General features: G+C 39.5%; 1 protein-coding gene across 10 annotated transcripts in view; it reads left to right on the plus strand.

Annotated features, from left to right (window-relative positions):
• NRG1 (neuregulin 1) overlaps positions 1–15545 on the plus strand; it is a 1130429-nt gene extending 1114884 nt beyond the window's left edge. For 6 of the 10 annotated variants that reach the window (XM_054497959.2, XM_054497962.2, XM_054497963.2 and 3 more), the window contains 5 exons: positions 990–1092; positions 3025–3151; positions 5904–6034; positions 6743–6949; positions 10294–15545. In XM_054497959.2, the coding sequence (XP_054353934.2) occupies positions 990–1092; positions 3025–3151; positions 5904–6034; positions 6743–6949; positions 10294–10948 (1223 nt within the window). In that variant the 3' untranslated portion in view covers positions 10949–15545. Of the gene's footprint in view, positions 1–989; positions 1093–3024; positions 3152–5903; positions 6035–6742; positions 6950–9763; positions 9904–10293 lie in introns of those variants that run through there. The other 4 variants (XM_054497968.2, XM_054497969.2, XM_054497966.2 and 1 more) reach the window with 1 other exon arrangement.
• The last annotated feature ends 4793 nt before the right edge of the window (positions 15546–20338 follow it).

Consider the following 20338-nt stretch of genomic DNA (forward strand, 5'->3'; position numbering starts at 1 on the left):
AACTTCTATGAATTAGAGACTGATCGCATTTTGGGTGCAGTAGTATCTTTAGTTCAAAGTTCTAAGTGTCACATTTCCTTAGTATAATCTACATTAGCTCATTTGCCAAGTTGGCCAACGTATGAATGTGCACTCTATTCCAAATCACATATCATTTGTACTGGTGACCTCTTTGGACAAATAAAACTTGTTCCTAAGTACAATTGGTGGAGTAATTAGAATTGTCTTCCAAAGGACAAGTCACCATTTGGGCCCATAACTGTCCTACCCATCACATAGGATTTTCTTTGATACAGTGCCCTGCTACCTCATATTGTATTGCTTCTTGTGTTTACATTTTACTGTTAAATCACAGAGAGCCTGACTCAATTTACTAGTTAACTACAAGCCAAGTTCATGTTTGCAAATGTCTTTGAATTTAATATATTTAAGTTAGAAATGACTCTTTGTAAAGACCACTGGATATAAAGTGATGATATAAAATAGCTGGGAAATACAAAAAGGCCAGGGGCTAGGGGATAAAGAGGGGAGGAAGGAGGAAGTGGGGGGCGCTCAGTGATGCCAATCCCAGCTCCTTTAATTGGTGTTGATTCCTGTTGTCTTTGCAAGAGCTTTTTATATTTTATTTTCCAAGAGACTACAAAAAAAATAAAACTACAGAGTTTTAACCAAATAGTTATTATAATTAATGTTTATGATTTCCAATTTACTATCAACTATATACATATATCTGCAGCTTATAATTAGAAGTAATTTCTGAGTGTAATATTTGTATTGTCAATGGCCCCAGCTGGCTTTTTTATATTTATGTTCAAAGCATAGTGCAGAGCATGTTGTACCTTAGCTATGTGTGTAAACGTAAAGAATTGTCGTGTATTTATTTTCTTGTGAACATGGACAGTGTCATGCAGCATGCCCACTGTTTGGTTGTTGTCAGTCCTGGCAAGTGGAAGGGACCTGTGATGATATCTGCTCTCATCCCTTTCCAGAGGCAGAGGAGCTGTACCAGAAGAGAGTGCTGACCATAACCGGCATCTGCATCGCCCTCCTCGTGGTCGGCATCATGTGTGTGGTGGCCTACTGCAAAACCAAGTAAACCTTCTTTCTCCATGCCTTTCTCTCTCTTTCATGCAGAGACAGCTTAGTTGGCCAGGGCTTTGCAGAATCTGAGCTCCACAGCCTAGTCTTGGGGATAAAAAAAAGGAGGGGCAGGGGGAGATTATTTCCTCTGAATAATCGATTTTGAGGATGTCTCCTAAACACAGAAATAGAAAGCTGTTTGCCTATTCGTGTAAAGATTTCTGTTCAATGACCACAGGCCCTGAGTGGATAAAGGGCTGGAGTGACAGGCTTGTATGGAAGGTATGTGTATGGGTGGGACAGAATGAAGGCACCTCATTCTAAAAGGAGAGGGAGGGTACCAAAAGTCCATTTGAGGGCTTTAGTATAATTAAGTTATCCCCAAAAGAAACTAACTTGCACCTAGAAAAACTTCTATGAGTTAGAGACTGACTGCATTCAGGGTGCAGTAGTATCTTCAGTTGAAAGGACTACTGAGAACAAATCCAATTTACACTGAAAATTATGAGATAAAGGAAACCTTTCGTGGTATCTGAAATGCAGTTTTCTGAGTTATAGTGATTATTATTATTATTTTTAAATTCTATCTAATTAGGTTGCCAGTATGAATGCTCTCACAGTGTGAGATATAAAAAAGGAATCTCAGGGGAGGAAAATCAAGCAAAACTTTCTTTGAAAACGTAAAAGAGAAAATATTAGAATAGATTTGGGTTCCCTATGTTTGGTCTTGAAGTCTGGTCCATGTTAACAAATTCAATTACTATGTGACATGGATTCTCTTCACTTTTCTCTCCTACGTATAACTTACATTTCAAGCCTAATATGTTAAATTAACAAGGTTTTTGAAAAAATGTTGCTGCATAATACTCTGTTGCCAAACCATCCATGGGAATATTTCATAATCTGAATGTTGCATTGAGGAAGAAAAATAATATGCTTTTATGCCACAAAATCCAAAGCATGGATTGTATTTTCTCAATATCCCATGATTTAGTGTGTTGCCAGAATTAAGGTATAGAGATAAGCCTTCCTGGAGTCAACCTGGTGAGTCTTATTAGATTCCATCTCAATATTCGCTGCCTAATTGCACAAAAAGCGTTACCAGAGTAGGAACACGTTATGTGCCATGTCCATTGGCAAAATATGTCCACATTCTCACTCGTATACATGGGATACACTCACAAATATGCTAACTGTGTATATTCAAAACTCAGTTCATTTTCTTAAGAGACCCCAGGAAAAGCTATAAATGAAATCATTCTTATAAATTCTACAGCACATTTTTTTTTTTTTTTTTTTTTTTTAGACAGAATCTGGCTCTTTCACCCAGGCTAGAGTGCAGTAGCACAATCTCAGCTCACTGCAACCTCCGCCTCCCTGGTTCAAGTGATGCTCATGCCTCAGCCCCCCGAGTAGCTGGGACCACAGGTGCACGCCACCAGCCCAGCTAATTTTTGTATTTTTTGTAGAGACAGGACTTCTCCATGTTGCCCAGGCTAGTCTCAAACTCTTGGACTCAATTGATTCTCCTGCCTTTGCCTCCCAAAGTGCTAGGCTTACAGGAATGAGCCACCGCGCCCAGCCCAGCACAAATTATTATCTAAGACAAATAAGTGTCCATTTGTAAGACTTAGGCAAAGATGGATTAATTAGGAAATTTGTGATTTTAGTCAATTATCAACTTATTTGTGTTATCCTCTTTTTTTCTTGTCTCTCAGTAAAACAGCTAAATTTCCATAAGAATCCCAGGTGGCTTTTAAAATCTATTTGGTAAGGATGTGTGGTTTCACTTATTCTGGGATACAGTGGACACACTCCCTTCCCTCTTCCTCATCACCAATCTACTGCCTTGAGCTACTCATAGGTGTTGGTAGAATAAAGATTTGCCTCTACTATGAAATGAAAATAATCGAAAAAAATAAATGCTCCCTTTCTTATGTCCAGGAAACAGCGGAAAAAGCTTCATGACCGTCTTCGGCAGAGCCTTCGGTCTGAACGAAACAATATGATGAACATTGCCAATGGGCCTCACCATCCTAACCCACCCCCCGAGAATGTCCAGCTGGTGAATGTACGTTGACTCTGGCCAGTGGAAAAAACTGAGCCTCTCTCCTCTGTTCAGACGCCTTGAAGTTTATTTTCGAAAGCTCTTAAGCTTTTAGCTGCTGCCATTAATCACCATGGCTTCCAGGAATCCAGGTTTTTGCCAGGAGAAAATAATGGGAACATTTTTAAAAGTGGATTTGGTTACTGTAAAATCAGCACATTTCCTCTTATAAAGTGTTCATTAAGGGGTTGGAATAATAGTGTTGGGTTTGTTCTGCAAGGAGGCCAGAGCTGGGGCTTGCGTGGAGAGAGTGGGGAGAAAACAAATTTAATAGTACAATAATCAAAAAGAATGTTTTCATGTATAACTTGGAAATACAGGCTACTCCATTCTGTAACTGATTAGCACAGATAACCGAGCAAAGAGCTTTAGAGTTATTTTCTTAGGGGCAATTCACAGTGCCTGATGATTTACTGGTTATGATTTCCAAAGGATTCTGATTTCCTTTAGGGCGTGGAAAGGTCAAGTGACTTATCAAACACCCTTCTCAGTAGCAAAAGAAGAGTGTCATGCCAGCTTCTTCCCTGGACCTTTCTAAATGATGTCAAGCCCTCCAGATGAAATATATTCATAATCGTTAAAATATTTTGTTCATACTGTACCAAACACTCAGCATTCAGTTTTTTAAATACAACTAGATCATAGAATATTAGGTTCTGGAGAGTTTGAAGATATTATCTTTCAAATCTCTCTTTTTCTTTTTACAGATAAGGGCCAGAGCTGTACTATCTCTTGGCTTTTTGAGTATTGCTCTTTATATTTCAGCATCATCCTTCTTGTTTTCAAATTATTGCTCTGATGTATGGTTTTTTTAATACACAAAGCTTGAAGCTTATATTGTAGTACCATTTTCTATCCTATAGAAAAAGTCATATTTTGAATGGAACAGATATATCATAGACCCAACTACAGAGTTGGTGGTTACTAAACTATCAGCAAGTCTTGTAGCAAAAACCTTCGAGACTTTGTTGGAGCAAGGTGCTTATAGGTTAACACACTCTGTTGCTTTTTCACCCTCTAACAGTGTTCATCACAATGTTCTCCACATTTGATAACGATATTCACTACAAAAGGAACTACAATCTGTCACTCTGCATGTTATAATATATAAACCATAGAATGACTGCCTGCATTACATTTACTGCTCACATTGTGCATCTTTGGGCTTTAACCTTTCTCAACCTTATTTCTTCAATATAAAAACAGACCTAAAAATAATACCTACTTCAGAGACTCCTTGTGAGCCTTAAATAAGGTAATTTGCATAAAACACTTAGCCTAGTGGCATTTAGTGAGTGTTCAATAATTGTTAAGTATTTTTTTCATTAGATTCACTGAGCTTATGTTGCCTTCCAAGAAGCAATAGTGAAATGGTGCAGGGACTAGAAGTAGGTCACTGTGTATCCTTTCCTTAAATCAAGCTAGCTGTACTTCCCAGGAAGATCCACATGGAATAGCCTTTCCACTAAGAGAACCAGCTAGAGTTTCAAGCATAATTCAAGCTGTATATTTTTGGATCTCCCTGAATATATTTAGAGCCCACAGACCATCAGATTATAAAGTGCCTTATTTCATCAAAGAGTATTCCTTTCTATTGGTTTTCCTATTATTTAACTCAATTTGGTATAAATACTAACAGCAATTAAAACACAACTTCAAAAGGGGACCTCCCTCCCTAATAGAAACAGTAAAAACTACTGTGGTTTGCTGATGAAGATAAAGTAGACTCTGACTAGGCGCGGTGGCTCACACCTGTAATCCCAGCACTTTGGGAGGCAGAGGTGGATGGATCACCTGAGGTCAGGAGTTTAAGACCAGCTGGCCAACATGGTGAAACCCCATCTCTGCTAAAAATACAAAAATTAGCTGGGCATGGTGGCATATGCCTGTAATCCCAGCTACTCGGGAGGCTGAGGCAGGATAATCACTTGAACCGGGAGGTGGAGGTTGCAGTGAGCTGAGATTGCACCACTGCACTCCAGCCTGGGCAACAGAGTGAGACTCCATCTCAAAAAAAAAAAAAAGGAGAAGAAAAGAAAGAGAAAGAAAGAAGAGAGAAAAGTAGAATCTACCTGCATTAAATAGAAATGTCCTCCATATATTATGTGTTTTGTCAAGATGTGTGCATTGACAATTGTTAAGTCCCTTATCAGTAGCCTTGTTAGCCCTACCACTGCTAACAAGTTAAACATTTCAATGACACTAGTAGGGCAACATGGGCACTAGGAAATGGAAGGAGAAAGGTAGGCCCAAAATATAGAGATTTTAAATATTTTTTTCTAGTGCTTTGAAATTTGAAATTATACAAACCACCTGTCTACTTCTATTTCAAATAGCATTTAGCCTTCTTCACCTTGCAATACCATGAAACAAATGAATATTGGATGGATATTTGTATGGAATTCTAGTCATGTTATTAATTTAAAATAAAATAGAAGAAATAGGACTTTTGCTGATAAAATGTAGTTGGGATGATGGGCCATACATTGGATGCACATCCAGAGAGTATTTTTTTTTAACTCTATTCATCTAATCTAAAAGCCACAGTAGCCAGGACAGGATTTTCCATCTGGCCATTGGGGAAATGGAATTTATTACAAAGCATCTGTACAAAAATAGATTTGTGTGTTTGTGACAGTGTTAGCATTTTTATTTACATGACAATATTAGTGCTTTGACTGACATGAATCTTCAAGTTGTGTCTTTGTTTATCCAGCAATACGTATCTAAAAACGTCATCTCCAGTGAGCATATTGTTGAGAGAGAAGCAGAGACATCCTTTTCCACCAGTCACTATACTTCCACAGCCCATCACTCCACTACTGTCACCCAGACTCCTAGCCACAGGTATGAGAATTTAAAAATTCCACGGCTTTTCTCTCAGAATGAATTGTTGCACATTGCCTTTTGATAATCACTGCCTAAGAAAGGAGGCAGTGAAATGGATGGTCTTTGGGCAGCAACAGATTTTGAAAATCAACTGGCTTTGCCCTTAATTCCTGCATAAATTTGAACCTCAATTAGGTAACTCCACAGGGCCGTTGTTTCCCATTCCTGAGATTGTCTTTACTCATGCCTTGCTACTCACCGAATTGCTACACTGGGACAAGTCTGTCTTTGGCTCTGCAAAATACTTAGAAGTCAATTTCTTTCAGTAATTGGATTGCCCTGGTGATCCCCACCTGAGTGCACTTACTCTACCAAGACCAACACTAGATCTCCAAATGTAGCTCATACAAGGAAATGTTTCTTTAATCTAAGCCACTCAAGAACAGAAAGATTATAATCATACACTGAGGAGTGGCATTCGATAAATATTTATTGAATGAGTGAACAAGTGAATATACTGTATCCTTACAAAGCCAATCTGAATCAAGATCCTCTCTATAGCAAATTACCTTTGTGGCGATTCTATTCGGAGACAAGTGATGTTACAGTGAGCTCCGCGTGCATCAGTAGTTTGAAACATTTGTCAGAATCCATTCCTTTCATTTCCATTTTTTGCATATAATTTTTGCACGAAATATCTGATTGCCTCTCCCATTTCCTCCGCAGCTGGAGCAATGGACACACTGAAAGCATCCTTTCCGAAAGCCACTCTGTAATCGTGATGTCATCCGTAGAAAACAGTAGGCACAGCAGCCCAACTGGGGGCCCAAGAGGACGTCTTAATGGCACAGGAGGCCCTCGTGAATGTAACAGCTTCCTCAGGCATGCCAGAGAAACCCCTGATTCCTACCGAGACTCTCCTCATAGTGAAAGGTAAAACCGAAGGGCAAAGCTACTGCAGAGGAGAAACTCAGTCAGAGAATCCCCGTGAGCACCTGCGGTCTCACCTCAGGAAATCTACTCTAATCAGAATAAGGGGCGGCAGTTACCTGTTCTAGGAGTGCTCCTAGTTGATGAAGTCATCTCTTTGTTTGACGGAACTTATTTCTTCTGAGCTTCTCTCATCGTCCCAGTGACGGACAGGCAACAGACTCTTAAAGAGCTGGGATGCTTTGATGCGGAAGGTGCAGCACATGGAGTTTCCAGCTCTGGCCATGGGCTCAGACCCACTCGGGGTCTCGGTGTCCTCAGTTGTAACATTAGAGAGATGGCATCAATGCTTGATAAGGACCCTTCTATAATTCCAATTTGCCAGTTATCCAAACTCTGATTTCGGTGGTCGAGCTGGCCTCGCGTTCTTATCTGCTAACCCTGTCTTACCTTCTAGCCTCAGTTAAGTCAAATCAAGGGCTATGTCATTGCTGAATGTCAAGGGGGGCAACTGCTTGCCTTCCACCCTATAGTATCTATTTTATGAAATTCCAAGAAGGGATGAATAAATAAATCTCTTGGATGCTGCGTCTAGCAGTCTTCACGGGTGGTTTTCAAAGCAGATACTGCCTTCAAGATGGCCCTTTATTCCAGAATGTTTTGGCTTTCCTTTGGGGAGATTGGGTTGGGTTGGGGGAGTTATAGCAAAGGTAAAATGAAGAATGGAGGAAAGTAAACAAAGAGATATTAAATAGTAATATTGAATTCATAGATTCTCTTTCTTCATTTTCACCTGAGCTGGAAGATGACCAGTATTTCTAGCCCATCAGTAAGCTGTTACCTGTTCCTATTTGTTTGCAAGTCTGCTGGGTTTTACTTTATTTTATTGTCATCTCAGGCTAATCTTTGACCATTTACTAAAAGGTTTACATAATGTCAAATCCATACTTATGTGGTAGTTACATGGGTGGGGATGACTTTGATAGAGTCTTTCCACTCCTGGACTGGGAAGTACTTCCAATAAAAAATAACACATTCTGGGCTTGAAGGCCTGTTGCTTACTTTTGCAAGGGCCTTTCCTTCAAAATGACATTTTAGAACTTTGTGGAATTTATGAAATCAGAGGTAAGCTATTACCTGTTTGTTTGCAAGTCCGCTGAATTTTATTTTATTTTATTTTATTTTATTTATTTTTATTTTATTTTATTGTCATCTTAGTCCAATCTTTGACCATTTACTGAAAGGTTTACATAATGTCAAATCCATACTGATGTGGTAGTTCCATGGGTAGAGATGACTTTTATAGACTCTTTCCACTCATGGACTGGGGAGTACTTACAAAAAAAAATGACAGGCTGGGCGCGGTGGCTCATGCCTCTAATCCCAGCACTTTGGGAGGCTGAGGTGGGTAGATCACAAGGTCAGGAGATCAAGACCATCCTGGCCAACATGGTGAATCCCCATCTCTACTAAAAATACAAAAATTAGCTGGGTATGGTGGTGCTCGCCTGTAGTCCCAGCTAATAGAGAGGCTGAGGTTGGAGAATTGCTTGAACCCAGGAGGCGGAGGCTGCAGTGAGCTGAGATGGTGCCACTGTACTCCAGCCTAGGCAACAGAGCAAGACTCGACCTCAAAAAAAAAAAAAAAAAAACTACACATTCTGGACTTGTAAGCCTGTTGGTTACTTCTTCAAGGGCCTTTCCCCAAAAATGATATTTTAGAACGTTATGGAATTTATGAAATCAGAGGTTTCCCTGCAACCAATCTATGAAAAAGTAGGCAGGGTTTAAACTGTTTTAAAACTTTAGTCTTAAATTCATATAATTTTTTTATGTATTAAGGAAGTCTATCCATTCTGTTTCAGTCTTTTTTTGAAACATGAAAAGGAAGTTAGAGATGAAATCATTCTTCATCACTACAAGTGATATTTATCCTTAAATGTTGACATTTCCCCACTGTGCTGGGCTTCTAGATGATATCTAGGACTACGAAATATTCCTGAACCTAGAGATTATGGAGAGAAAAGATGAATCACTTTTATATGTTGGTTGAATTTAAATTAGCATTTCTCAGAGAGCTTAATTTAAGTACCCCCAAAGCCAAAAGTTTGAAGACTCAAGGCCCACATATTTCAATTTCTCAGGCACGTTCCCAGTTTAGAGGCAGCTAGCTCTCACATCTGTATCACTGTGAATCCTGGAGAAGCAGGGAGGTTCATACGTTTTCTGTTCCTATTAGCGAGAGTTCAGATGATGGCATTCCATGTCATTTCAGGTCACGTCAAATTAGACTCTGTGAATGCCAGTGTGAAGAAAAGAGTCGTTTAGTATTGTACGTTGGTAGCATTTTTTATCAAAAGCTGAGAAATGTGACTCTGAATAAGCCACGTCTTCCTCAGTGCCAAAAGTCAGGACTTCTTATACTGGGGGAAGAATGCATGGTGTGGTGAAAACAGTGTGCTCGGTGGCCTGATGGCAAGAGTCACTGAGCATTATCAGACATAACATGATAGAAGGTAACAGGGTACAGCCAACCCTTGAGGCATCATGAAAGAGATTAACCAAAGACTGATATAGCTGTTGGTTTTGGAAGAGAGATAGACCAAAGATTGGACATAACCTCCATTGTGGTAACTGTGAAGCCAACATTAGGTTCTCTCAGGCTTACCTTTGACTGTGTTTGTTGGACACTGGGATGGATAGTTCCAAATTGAATGTTAACTAGTTGCATTTCATGGAAAAAATGAAAAGCACACAAATGTATGACACTGTTGTCAGGAATAAATCTAAGTTACTATGCTCTTTTTTTTTCATAAGACATAACCTTATAGCTGAGCTAAGGAGAAACAAGGCACACAGATCCAAATGCATGCAGATCCAGCTATCAGCAACTCATCTTAGATCTTCTTCCATTCCCCATTTGGGCTTCATTCTCTAAGACCCCTTGGCCTTTAGGAAGGTATAGTATTTAAGTAATACTTCTTTCCCTTCCGAATCCCTGAGCCTTGGTCCTTATATAAGCTGAGAGGTTTCCAGGACCTAATGCCTTCTTGTCTTGGCTCATATGCCTTTATTTATAATTGTGATGAGATTGAAAATCCCAAAAGCTTTGATGAGCTAGGCAATTTAGCTGATCTTTGCATGCACTCCTGTGAGGAAACTCTTGGCTACCTAATTTTCGATTCCAAGGGTGTGGAATTTCCTAGCCTAAATAATTGAGCAGCCTACAATGAATAGAAATTCTCTGTTCTCTGATGATGTAATATCGTGAACTCTGTCCCCTTACCTTCCCTGCTATGTGCCTCTTATTGCACCACACTTATGCAGGGTATTCTGTGCTCACACAGGTATGTGTCAGCCATGACCACCCCGGCTCGTATGTCACCTGTAGATTTCCACACGCCAAGCTCCCCCAAATCGCCCCCTTCGGAAATGTCTCCACCTGTGTCCAGCATGACGGTGTCCATGCCTTCCATGGTGGTCAGCCCCTTCGTGGAAGAAGAGAGACCTCTACTTCTTGTGACACCACCGAGGCTGCGGGAGAAGAAGTTTGACCATCACCCTCAGCAGTTCAGCTCCTTCCACCACAACCCCGCGCATGACAGTAACAGCCTCCCCGCTAGCCCCTTGAGGATAGTGGAGGATGAGGAGTATGAAACGACCCAGGAGTACGAGCCAGCCCAAGAGCCTGTTAAGAAACTCGCCAATAGCCGGCGGGCCAAAAGAACCAAGCCCAATGGCCACATTGCTAACAGATTGGAAGTGGACAGCAACACAAGCTCCCAGAGCAGTAACTCAGAGAGTGAAACAGAAGATGAAAGAGTAGGTGAAGATACGCCTTTCCTGGGCATACAGAACCCCCTGGCAGCCAGTCTTGAGGCAACACCTGCCTTCCGCCTGGCTGACAGCAGGACTAACCCAGCAGGCCGCTTCTCGACACAGGAAGAAATCCAGGCCAGGCTGTCTAGTGTAATTGCTAACCAAGACCCTATTGCTGTATAAAACCTAAATAAACACATAGATTCACCTGTAAAACTTTATTTTATATAATAAAGTATTCCACCTTAAATTAAACAATTTATTTTATTTTAGCAGTTCTGCAAATAGAAAACAGGAAAAAAACTTTTATAAATTAAATATATGTATGTAAAAATGTGTTATGTGCCATATGTAGCAATTTTTTACAGTATTTCAAAATGAGAAAGATATCAATGGTGCCTTTATGTTATGTTATGTCGAGAGCAAGTTTTGTACAGTTACAGTGATTGCTTTTCCACGGTATTTCGGCAAAACCTCTCATAGATTCAGTTTTTGCTGGCTTCTTGTGCATTGCATTATGATGTTGACTGGATGTATGATTTGCAAGACTTGCAACTGTCCCTCTGTTTGCTTGTAGTAGCACCCGATCAGTATGTCTTGTAATGGCACATCCATCCAGATACTCCTCTCTTGTGTATGAAGTTTTCTTTGCTTTCAGAATATGAAATGAGTTGTGTCTACTCTGCCAGCCAAAGGTTTGCCTCATTGGGCTCTGAGATAATAGTAGATCCAATAGCATGCTACTATTAAATACAGCAAGAAACTGCATTAAGTAATGTTAAATATTAGGAAGAAAGTAATACTGTGATTTAAAAAAAAAAACTATATTATTAATCAGAAGACAGCTTGCTCTTACTAAAAGGAGCTCTCATTTACTTTATTTGAATTTATTTTTCTTGACAAAAAGCAACAGTTTTAGGGATAGCTTAGAAAATGGGTTCTGGCTTGCTATCAGGGTAAATCTAACACCTTACAAGAGGACTCAATGTCATTTTCTCTCTGGGGGAATGATCCAGCAGCTTATCTAGTTGACGATCAAACCACGGCTGACAAAGGTGCAATCATTTCTGACTTGTATTTTTCACTGATTTTGAAGCTAGTGATTGGTTGTGTCTTCTTGACTCAAAAAGAAGCATATTACGGCACAAAAAGCCCAGCCCAGACAGCACATGCAGCATTTTGTCTGAAATACTTCTAGAGTCAAACGTGCCTGCTGTACATAGCGGTGACTTGTCATCATAGGGAAGTATTTCCATCATAGAGTGTTCAGAAGGAGTGACTGTATAGGTAGAGAGAAGCTTAGTGACTCAGTTGAAATTTTAAAATGTGGATGACCACCCCTTTCTCCCCCTTATTTTTCTTTTATTTTTCCATGTTGCCTTGATCAGGTCATAACTATGCATGAACATTTTTTTATCAGGAATGGCCAATGTGTATGTGATTTGTAATCACAAGTAATGATTCATCAGGAAATGTCGATCCTGTTGGAAAGATTGCACCTTTACTTGCAGAAGTGACCCCCACCTGTGTCCTGATCTCTCCATTTACAGGCTCTCTCACCCATTTCCCCCATCTCCTTTAATTTTTGCTTTACTGTCATAAAGTAGGACTAAGATTGGTCTAAGCATTGCATGTTCTCTTGTGATGGTAAATCCAAAGGAAGGCCTATAAGTATTAACATTTGAAATAACTGCTAATTCAGGAAAATGGAAGAAAAAAAATTATTTGAAACACAGAACCCATTTCATGGCCTGCCTGATATCTGTGAAATCAGGGCTGGAGCTTTACTTAGGATTCACGTGGCCTCCTAGGAACCATGGGATAAATGGGAAACAGGTTATCGGGGGGTTCATGAAGTCAGTGAGAGTAATTGCTTCTTTTTTGTGGGTGAACTGAATGTATTTCTTCACCAAATCTTGATGTTAACAATTAAAAAGAAGAAATGGCATGCAAGTAGGTCCTAGCAGAAAAATGCAGGCTGGGTATGAGTCATGTTGTTACGCTCCCACATGCTCCTACAATCCACAGAGATGCCTGTCTGCAGGTTCTTGAAGTTACTGTTAGTATTTGGTATCTCAAATTTTCCATCACTGTTCACATGCCACTTTCTCTGTGCTCAGTGGTATCCTCATTTGCTTTTTAACCTACGCTGAGGAGCCTTTGTCAAGTTGCACTGACTTTCCAATTCTGCAGTAATGAGTAAGCTCATGGCATGGAGAAGACAGTCAGTCCAATGAAGTTCTCTAAATTATTTTAACATGGCCTGTGAAGGCCTTGACTCATCCTTAGCTATTTCAATAAAGAAATTCCTACCATGAATTTAAAACCCTAAAAATTCTGTTTCAAATTCCTTGGGCATTTGGGTACTCAGATGTCCTATCATGGAAGAATTTTAAGAATAAATAGAAGTTTCTGTTGAGAACCATGAGCAACATGTTTCTTAAAATGAGAATTGCTATGCATTTTTAAATTGCAAATATATATGAAAATTGAAGACAGGAGGAAATTGTATTTCTAACTTGATTCTGATCACTCACAGAGGTGGCATATTATTATAGTTGGGACGTCTTTTGCACCCTTGATAAAAAAGGCCAACTGACTGTTCAGTGCCACCTGCCAAGGCCACTAGATTTGTGTTTACAGGGATATCTCTGTGATGCTTGTCACATCACTGTCGACCACCTCTGTTAATAAATTCCGACAGTGCAGTGGTGATCGGAGTGTGAACCTATGTTCCCAGCATATGGCAAGCTATCCTGGGTTTTAAGGTAGTAGAAATTGCCCAGGAGTTTGACAGCAACTTTGTTTCCCGGGTCTAAAATCGTATCCCACTGAGGTGTATGCAGTGGAGCATAATACATGCAAATACATGCAAAACTCCTTTTGTTTCACCTAAGATTCACTTTCTATCTTACTTTCCCTTCCTGCCTAGTATGACTTTTGCCCCCAAGAGTGCCTGGACAGCATTCTAGTTTCCACAAAATGGTCCTCTGTGTAGGTGAATGTGTCCCAAACCTGCTATCTCTTTCTTGTTTCAGTGTGACTGTCTTGTTAGAGGTGGAATTTATCCAGGGTAACTTGCTCAGTAACTATTCCTTTTTATGGCCTGGGGTTAAAGGGCGCATGGCTCACATTTGTGAAAATAAGGAAGGCCTGGTCTTATCTTGTATTAATAATACTGGCTGCATTCCACCAGCCAGAGATTTCTATCTGCGAAGACCTACGAAACACTGAAGAGAAATGTAGGCAGAAGGAAATGGCCACATATCACAAGTTCTATTATATATTCTTTTGTAAATACATATTGTATATTACTTGGATGTTTTCTTATATCATTTACTGTCTTTATGAGTTAATGTCAGTTTTTACTCTCTCAACTTACTATGTAACATTGTAAATAACATAATGTCCTTTATTATTTATATTTAAGCATCTAACATATAGAGTTGTTTTCATATAAGTTTAAGATAAATGTCAAAAATATATGTTCTTTTGTTTTTCTTTGCTTTAAAATTATATATCTTTTCCTTTTCTTTTTTTTAAGAATAATTTATTGTTCAGGAGAAAGAATGTATATGTAACTGAAACTATCTGAAGAATGCACATTGAAGGCCGTGAGGTACTGATAAACTAAAGAATTTATTATTCAAAATACTAAGCAATAAGTAATTGTGATTTATTTAAAGTTTTGTCCATTTTCCATGAAAGACATACTGCAATAAAAATGCTACTCTGTGGAGACCTGGGAGTGTTGCTCAGCAGACTACAGCTTCAGTCTGTTAGACCAGCACCTTTCATCTCATTCCCATAGTTGTGCTAATTTAGGATTGTGTTCCATGGACCCCATGATCACCTTGTCTGTACGTTGCTTCTTGTCTGTCCATTGCTTTTGCCACACCACCTGTTCTCAAATCATCTCCTCCCTACCAATGCTGTTTATCACTTTCTTCCTTGTTGAAAAGGCCACACAACCAGACAGTACTATGCTTCCTTTTTCCTCCATACACAGTAAGAGAGAGAATATTCTAGGGCATGACTGCCTGGATCCTTGCTGTTGCTATGTTTTGTAGTGACAGTAAGAAACTCCTTCAGACTAATGAAAATGTCAACATGCCATTCAATCATGAAAGGCAACGAAAAATGCTTTCATGGTTCAAATAGTCCAATGGCCCATAGTGGCCTAAAAGGCAGCCGGTTGACACCTGGCCGTGCTAAGCTTCCCTATAGCATCCGCTAATTGACTTTCCATTGGGCCCACAGTTTATGGATTCACAATTTTTAAAAGAGGAGAAGGCCAAGTTGGGTTCATTCCCCTTATTCTGTCAATAAAACAAATCAAACTCATGTGTATCTGACTGCTCAGGGAGGAGCCTTTGCATGAGAAAATTCTCATATTCTCAGACTGAGTCATCGAAATGAGGGTATTACTTTTCTTACTGCAGTTAACCTAAACAAAAGCCATATTTTAACAAATAGATATTTGCGTGGTACCTTTCATATATTTCAAGCATTTCACTCATTATTCCAGGTAGGTTAAGAGCTTCTGAAGTGTATGAAGTAAAGGTCAGCAATCCTTTGGGGTGAACAGTGGCCTCCTTTGGAGTTTGGGGGTAACCTGAGACTTCCCACCAACGTCCACCTCCATCTATGTACCTAATTCCTGTTACTTAGTTATGGCTCCTCTAGGATCATTTCCAAACACTCTGGATGTCCAGGAAATTTAAATTGTAGCTTTTGACTAAGCTAGTTTTTCCTATTTATATTAATAAATTTTCAAAAATGCTTGAAATCTTCACATTTGCAACAACTTTAGTTTTCACGCACATACAAACACACAGAGAGACAAAAATTCCAAACAGACACTCTCCAAAAGCCACCACACTCTTTCACTTACTCTATAGTCATTTAGCCAACCAGCCATGCGAGAATATTTAAAACTTAAAGATTGAGACATTATTCTCAGTTTTTGCTGAGGCTTTGTAACCAAATTGAACACTATAAGCAGCTATCATAGTAATTTTGGTTAAAATTGTTTGCCTGGGATATAGTATTTGAGGCAGAAGCATATGTGTGAAGGAGGTGAGGTGGTTTGGAAAGAGTGAAGACTCACATGCAGCCAGATTGAATGTCTGGATAATTAGTATAATTCTTCCTTCTTGGTTGAAACCATGTTCTCTCTTGATTTTCAAACCCAGGCTGCCTCTGGAAACAAGCAGACCTGAGTCTCTCTAACCTGAGTCTTCCCAATCATTAGATTTCTTTTCTGTCCTAACGATGAATGACAAAAGGACTTGATGTTCACAATTTGGGGTTAAATAAGGCAGGTCTGAAATCTGGAGACTCAAGATGCTGGAAGGAGTGGAAAGTTTCGATGACTTTATATGAATCATTTTGCACTCTATGTTTGGTTTGTCCTCTTTGAAACTGATTTAATAAAATAAATGTAAGGGAACTATTACTCCAAAAGATTAACTTGGCAGGATATACCAATACTTTCAGTTTATGAAAGACAAAACTGTCTTGTTGCTACAGGAAGCTGCAATATTCCTAACCTTTAAGGTTGTTGTTGAGTAGGGTGGTCATGCCCTCCCCTGCAGGTATCTTTAGGCTCCTGTTGACCTCCTGGTACTATAACTGTTCGTCTTCTCTGGGTAGCTATTGATTTTGAACTTTAACGTGCTTCAAAACTTTATGACCAGGGAAATAGGAAAAGAGTTTTGTTACCTGGAGGAAATCTATTGTGATCTACTTGAGCTTTTTAAGAACAGACCAGGAGAAGGAAACCAGTAACTTTTAAAGAAGAGACAGAGAATGGGATAATAGTTTCACCCAGGATCTCTTTCTAACCCTTTCCCTTCAAATTAACTTATTGGAACAGAATTGGAAAGAAGAAAGGACATCTCTGCCCACCCCACAGGATGCCAAAAAGGCTAAAGAATTACCTCTAGATTTAAACATCTTTAATGGCTTATGTATAGATTTGCTAATACAGAGAGAAATGAACTATTAAATAAAAATCACATTTTATAATATTTTTATGGCTTAAAACATCCTTTATCTCTTTTTTGTTCTCTGTACATGATATGGTAAGTGATAAAGAAAATTTAGTCTCAGGAAGGTTAAAATCTTTCCTGGAGTTACACATCTAAGAGAGCTGCAGAGCTGACGCTTGTACCCAGGTTTTCTGACTGCAAATCCAGTTTCTTTCTATTGCGTTCTTCCCCTTTCCCTGCCTCAAGCAGAAACAGGTTTTTTGTTTTCAACATTTGTGTATACAGTATGTTACATCTACAGCTAAGTTTCTTTTTAGAAGGATGTGAGCCCTTCTAGCTTTGGTTTAGGGTGATTCTAGAAGCCAATTTCCTTGGCTTAGTGATTCTATGCACCTTTCCTAAACTTAGCTTTCTAAGGAAATGAAGTGTAGCAGTGAGAATGAATTCACAATTTCAATATGTAGGTAGCATCCTAAAGTGAAAAGAGGAGGAACTTTGTGGTCAAAGCACTCTCCCCACCACTTAGAAACTTACTGACTGTGGGCAGCTTCCTCCCCCAAGTTTCTTTCCTGATTTACAAGACTGTGGTGTGGTCAGGATTAAACTTGAATACACGTAAGGAAGCCTGAAAGTGTCTAACACATAGCGAGTATTCAAATGCCACCTTCTATTTGCTTCTTCCCCTCCAGGTCCTTAAGTTTTGGAATCTAGGTTTCTCAGTTCCAAATGGATTGACATTTGCATATCCCCATTGCACAATGGATCAAATTAACTTTATGTTATCATTTCTCCAACATAGTGCCAGTAAGCAAATCCTTTTTAATAACAACTGTATGTTGAGAAACATATCACCAAACAACATTTAACTTTGTAGCTTTGATAAGTTCTTTAGGTTTTGGTTTTGGTTTTGTTTTCTGAGACAGCGTCTTGATCTGTCACTCAGACTGGAGTGCAATGGTTCAATTTTAGCTTACTGCAACCTGTAACTCCTGAGCTCAAGCGATCCTCCCACCTCAGCCTCTCGAGTAGCTGGGACTACAGGTGTGCTCCACCATGCCCAGCAATTTTTTTTTGGGGGGGGCAGGGACAAGGTCTTGCTATGTTGCCCAGGCTGGTCTTCAATTCCTGGCCTTAAGTGATCCTCCTGCCTCGGCCTCCCAAAGTGTTGGAATTACAGGCATGAGCCACCACCCATAGCTTTCTGTGTTTATTTTTTTGATGCAGTATAAGTTCAGCTTGCTTCTTATGCAGCCATACCATTTCATGTTAACTCTCATTTTTAGCAGCTTATTACATTAGTGTTTTATTATTAATATAATTTAACAGAAATTTACTAAACCATGACTGTAGAGTTTTAATAATAATACCTCCAAACATCATTGCAAACATCTAGAAGAATGAACAAAAATGATCTTAGATTGACAGTATATCTGTTTGTCTTAGTTTCTACACAGGATGTTCAGACATATTCCATTTCTTTAAAAAAAATATATATATATATATATATACATATATATAGGCCTGACGCAGTGGCTCATGCCTGTAATCCCAGCACTTTGGGAGGCTGAGGCAGGCAAATCACCTGAGGTCAGGAGTTTGAGACTGGCCCGACCAACATGGTGAAACCTCGTCTCTATTAAAATTACAAAAATTAGCCAGGCGTGGTGGCGCATGCCTGTAATCCCAGCTACTCGGAAGGCTGAGGCAGGAGAATCACTTGAACCTGGGAGGCAGAGGTTGCAGTGAGTTGAGATTGCACCATTGCACTCCAGCCTTGGTGACAAGAGTAAAACTCCATCTAAAAAAAAAAAAAACATACATATATGTGTGTATATATATATATATGTGTGTGTGTGTGTATATATATATATATATAATCCCACCAAAAGTCTGCAGAGTGACCAAATTAGAGGAGTCTTGTTTCAGATTAAATTCTAAATGTGAGAAACCACATAGCTCTCATGATCCATCCAATAATTCCTCAGGTCCTCTTCACTCTTTACTCCATGCACAAAACAGAATTTTTTTTCTCATCCTGGGTATGAAGCAATTAATAATTTATGGATTTAGCCTATTTGGATTCGATCCCTTCAAACTTCATACTACATCCAAGGTGGAAGTGACTTAAACTCTGATATCGATCATCAGGCTTGTAATATAGGCTTTGTTAATGGCAGGAGAGTCTAATAAAACTTTCTGTTCCTTATCCTTCATTTAAATGAAAAACTTTTTATTGAAAACAATCATAACTCTAGCTCATCATAAATATAATTCATGAGGACATTTTATTATTTTTATATTAAAGAAATAATATTATAGATGTAAACTTTGCACCTTTCTAATTATTATCATGCGTTAAGCTAATACTTGTCTTCTAGTCCCTAGACGATGATTATTTTTGCCTTACTGGAGGAGCCCTTGTCTTGAAGTGAGATGCTTCAACAGTAGAGGACTTCTAGTTTCTCCCAGTTGAGCCTAAAGTGAACTTTTCATCTTCTTCAGAGGAAGGGGCTTCCTTGATTTGTACTTTTGTGGCTCCTCAGATAACACAGACAATTTTATCTTGGATCCCAGGTTCTCTTCACCATTAAGAATGAGGAAGAGAGAAAATGCTGTGCATGACAGCCACCTACTCCAAGCTACCCAACCCCCTGTAACCAGGTATCTTCCGATAACGAGATGATTCTGCCCTCACTCAAGAGTCTCCCCCACAAAGATTCCATCCTCCCTTTACTTTTTTTTTTTGCAAAACAAAGGCCTCCTGTAGTACCTCCTTTGTTTAAAACCCTTATCTTCCCAGCTCTTCCCTTCACTGATACCTCTGATTTCAAAAGTTCTGAAGTCAGAAGACCACACAATTTCAGACTGTGAACAGAAATTCAGTCAGAAATTATTGGAGTTAGAAAGAATTTAGAGAAATTGTGTTGAACTAGAAAGTCCTCTTTGATTAGTGGTGGCCCTTTAGAAAGTTCTAGGGCAGAGTCCCATGGTATTTCATCTTTTCCATGATTTGCTTGACCAAAAACTTCTCTTTCACAACATGAAAATATGCTAATCCACCACACATTTTGGATTCTGCTCTGTTTGCCTGAGGTGTTAGATCTCTAGCCAGGACTGTGAAGGGAAGGAACTTGAATCCTTCCTATTGAGCTATTAATGCATAGTCAATGAGACGAAGGGTTCCACTCAGGGTCAAAATCATGTCAGTTACCAAGCAAAGGAGCAACTAAGGGGAAACATCTCTTCATCTGGTTAGTGGAGCCACATGTCACCCACTGATCAAGCCAGACCTGAGCAATAGTCTAGATTTCTCCCTCCACATCTAATTGGTGACAATGGTGATTGTACCACTGTAGGTCAAACAAGTCCACCCCCTCCTTCACAGCCTCACTGCTTCAGCTCTTGTTTATGCTCTTATCATCATCTGTCACTGGGATCCATTTGCCTCCTGACTCATCTACTTCCTTTCACTCCCCTGGGCCATCCTTCACATCATGCTAGAAGACTCTGTCTAACCTGGAGACCTTGTTGTGTCAATCTCCTGGTTATGGCCCCTCCATGGCTTCCCACCTGACATAGG

This window comes from Pongo pygmaeus, chromosome 7 (genome assembly GCF_028885625.2).
Source record: "Pongo pygmaeus isolate AG05252 chromosome 7, NHGRI_mPonPyg2-v2.0_pri, whole genome shotgun sequence".
Lineage (NCBI taxonomy): Eukaryota > Metazoa > Chordata > Mammalia > Primates > Hominidae > Pongo > Pongo pygmaeus.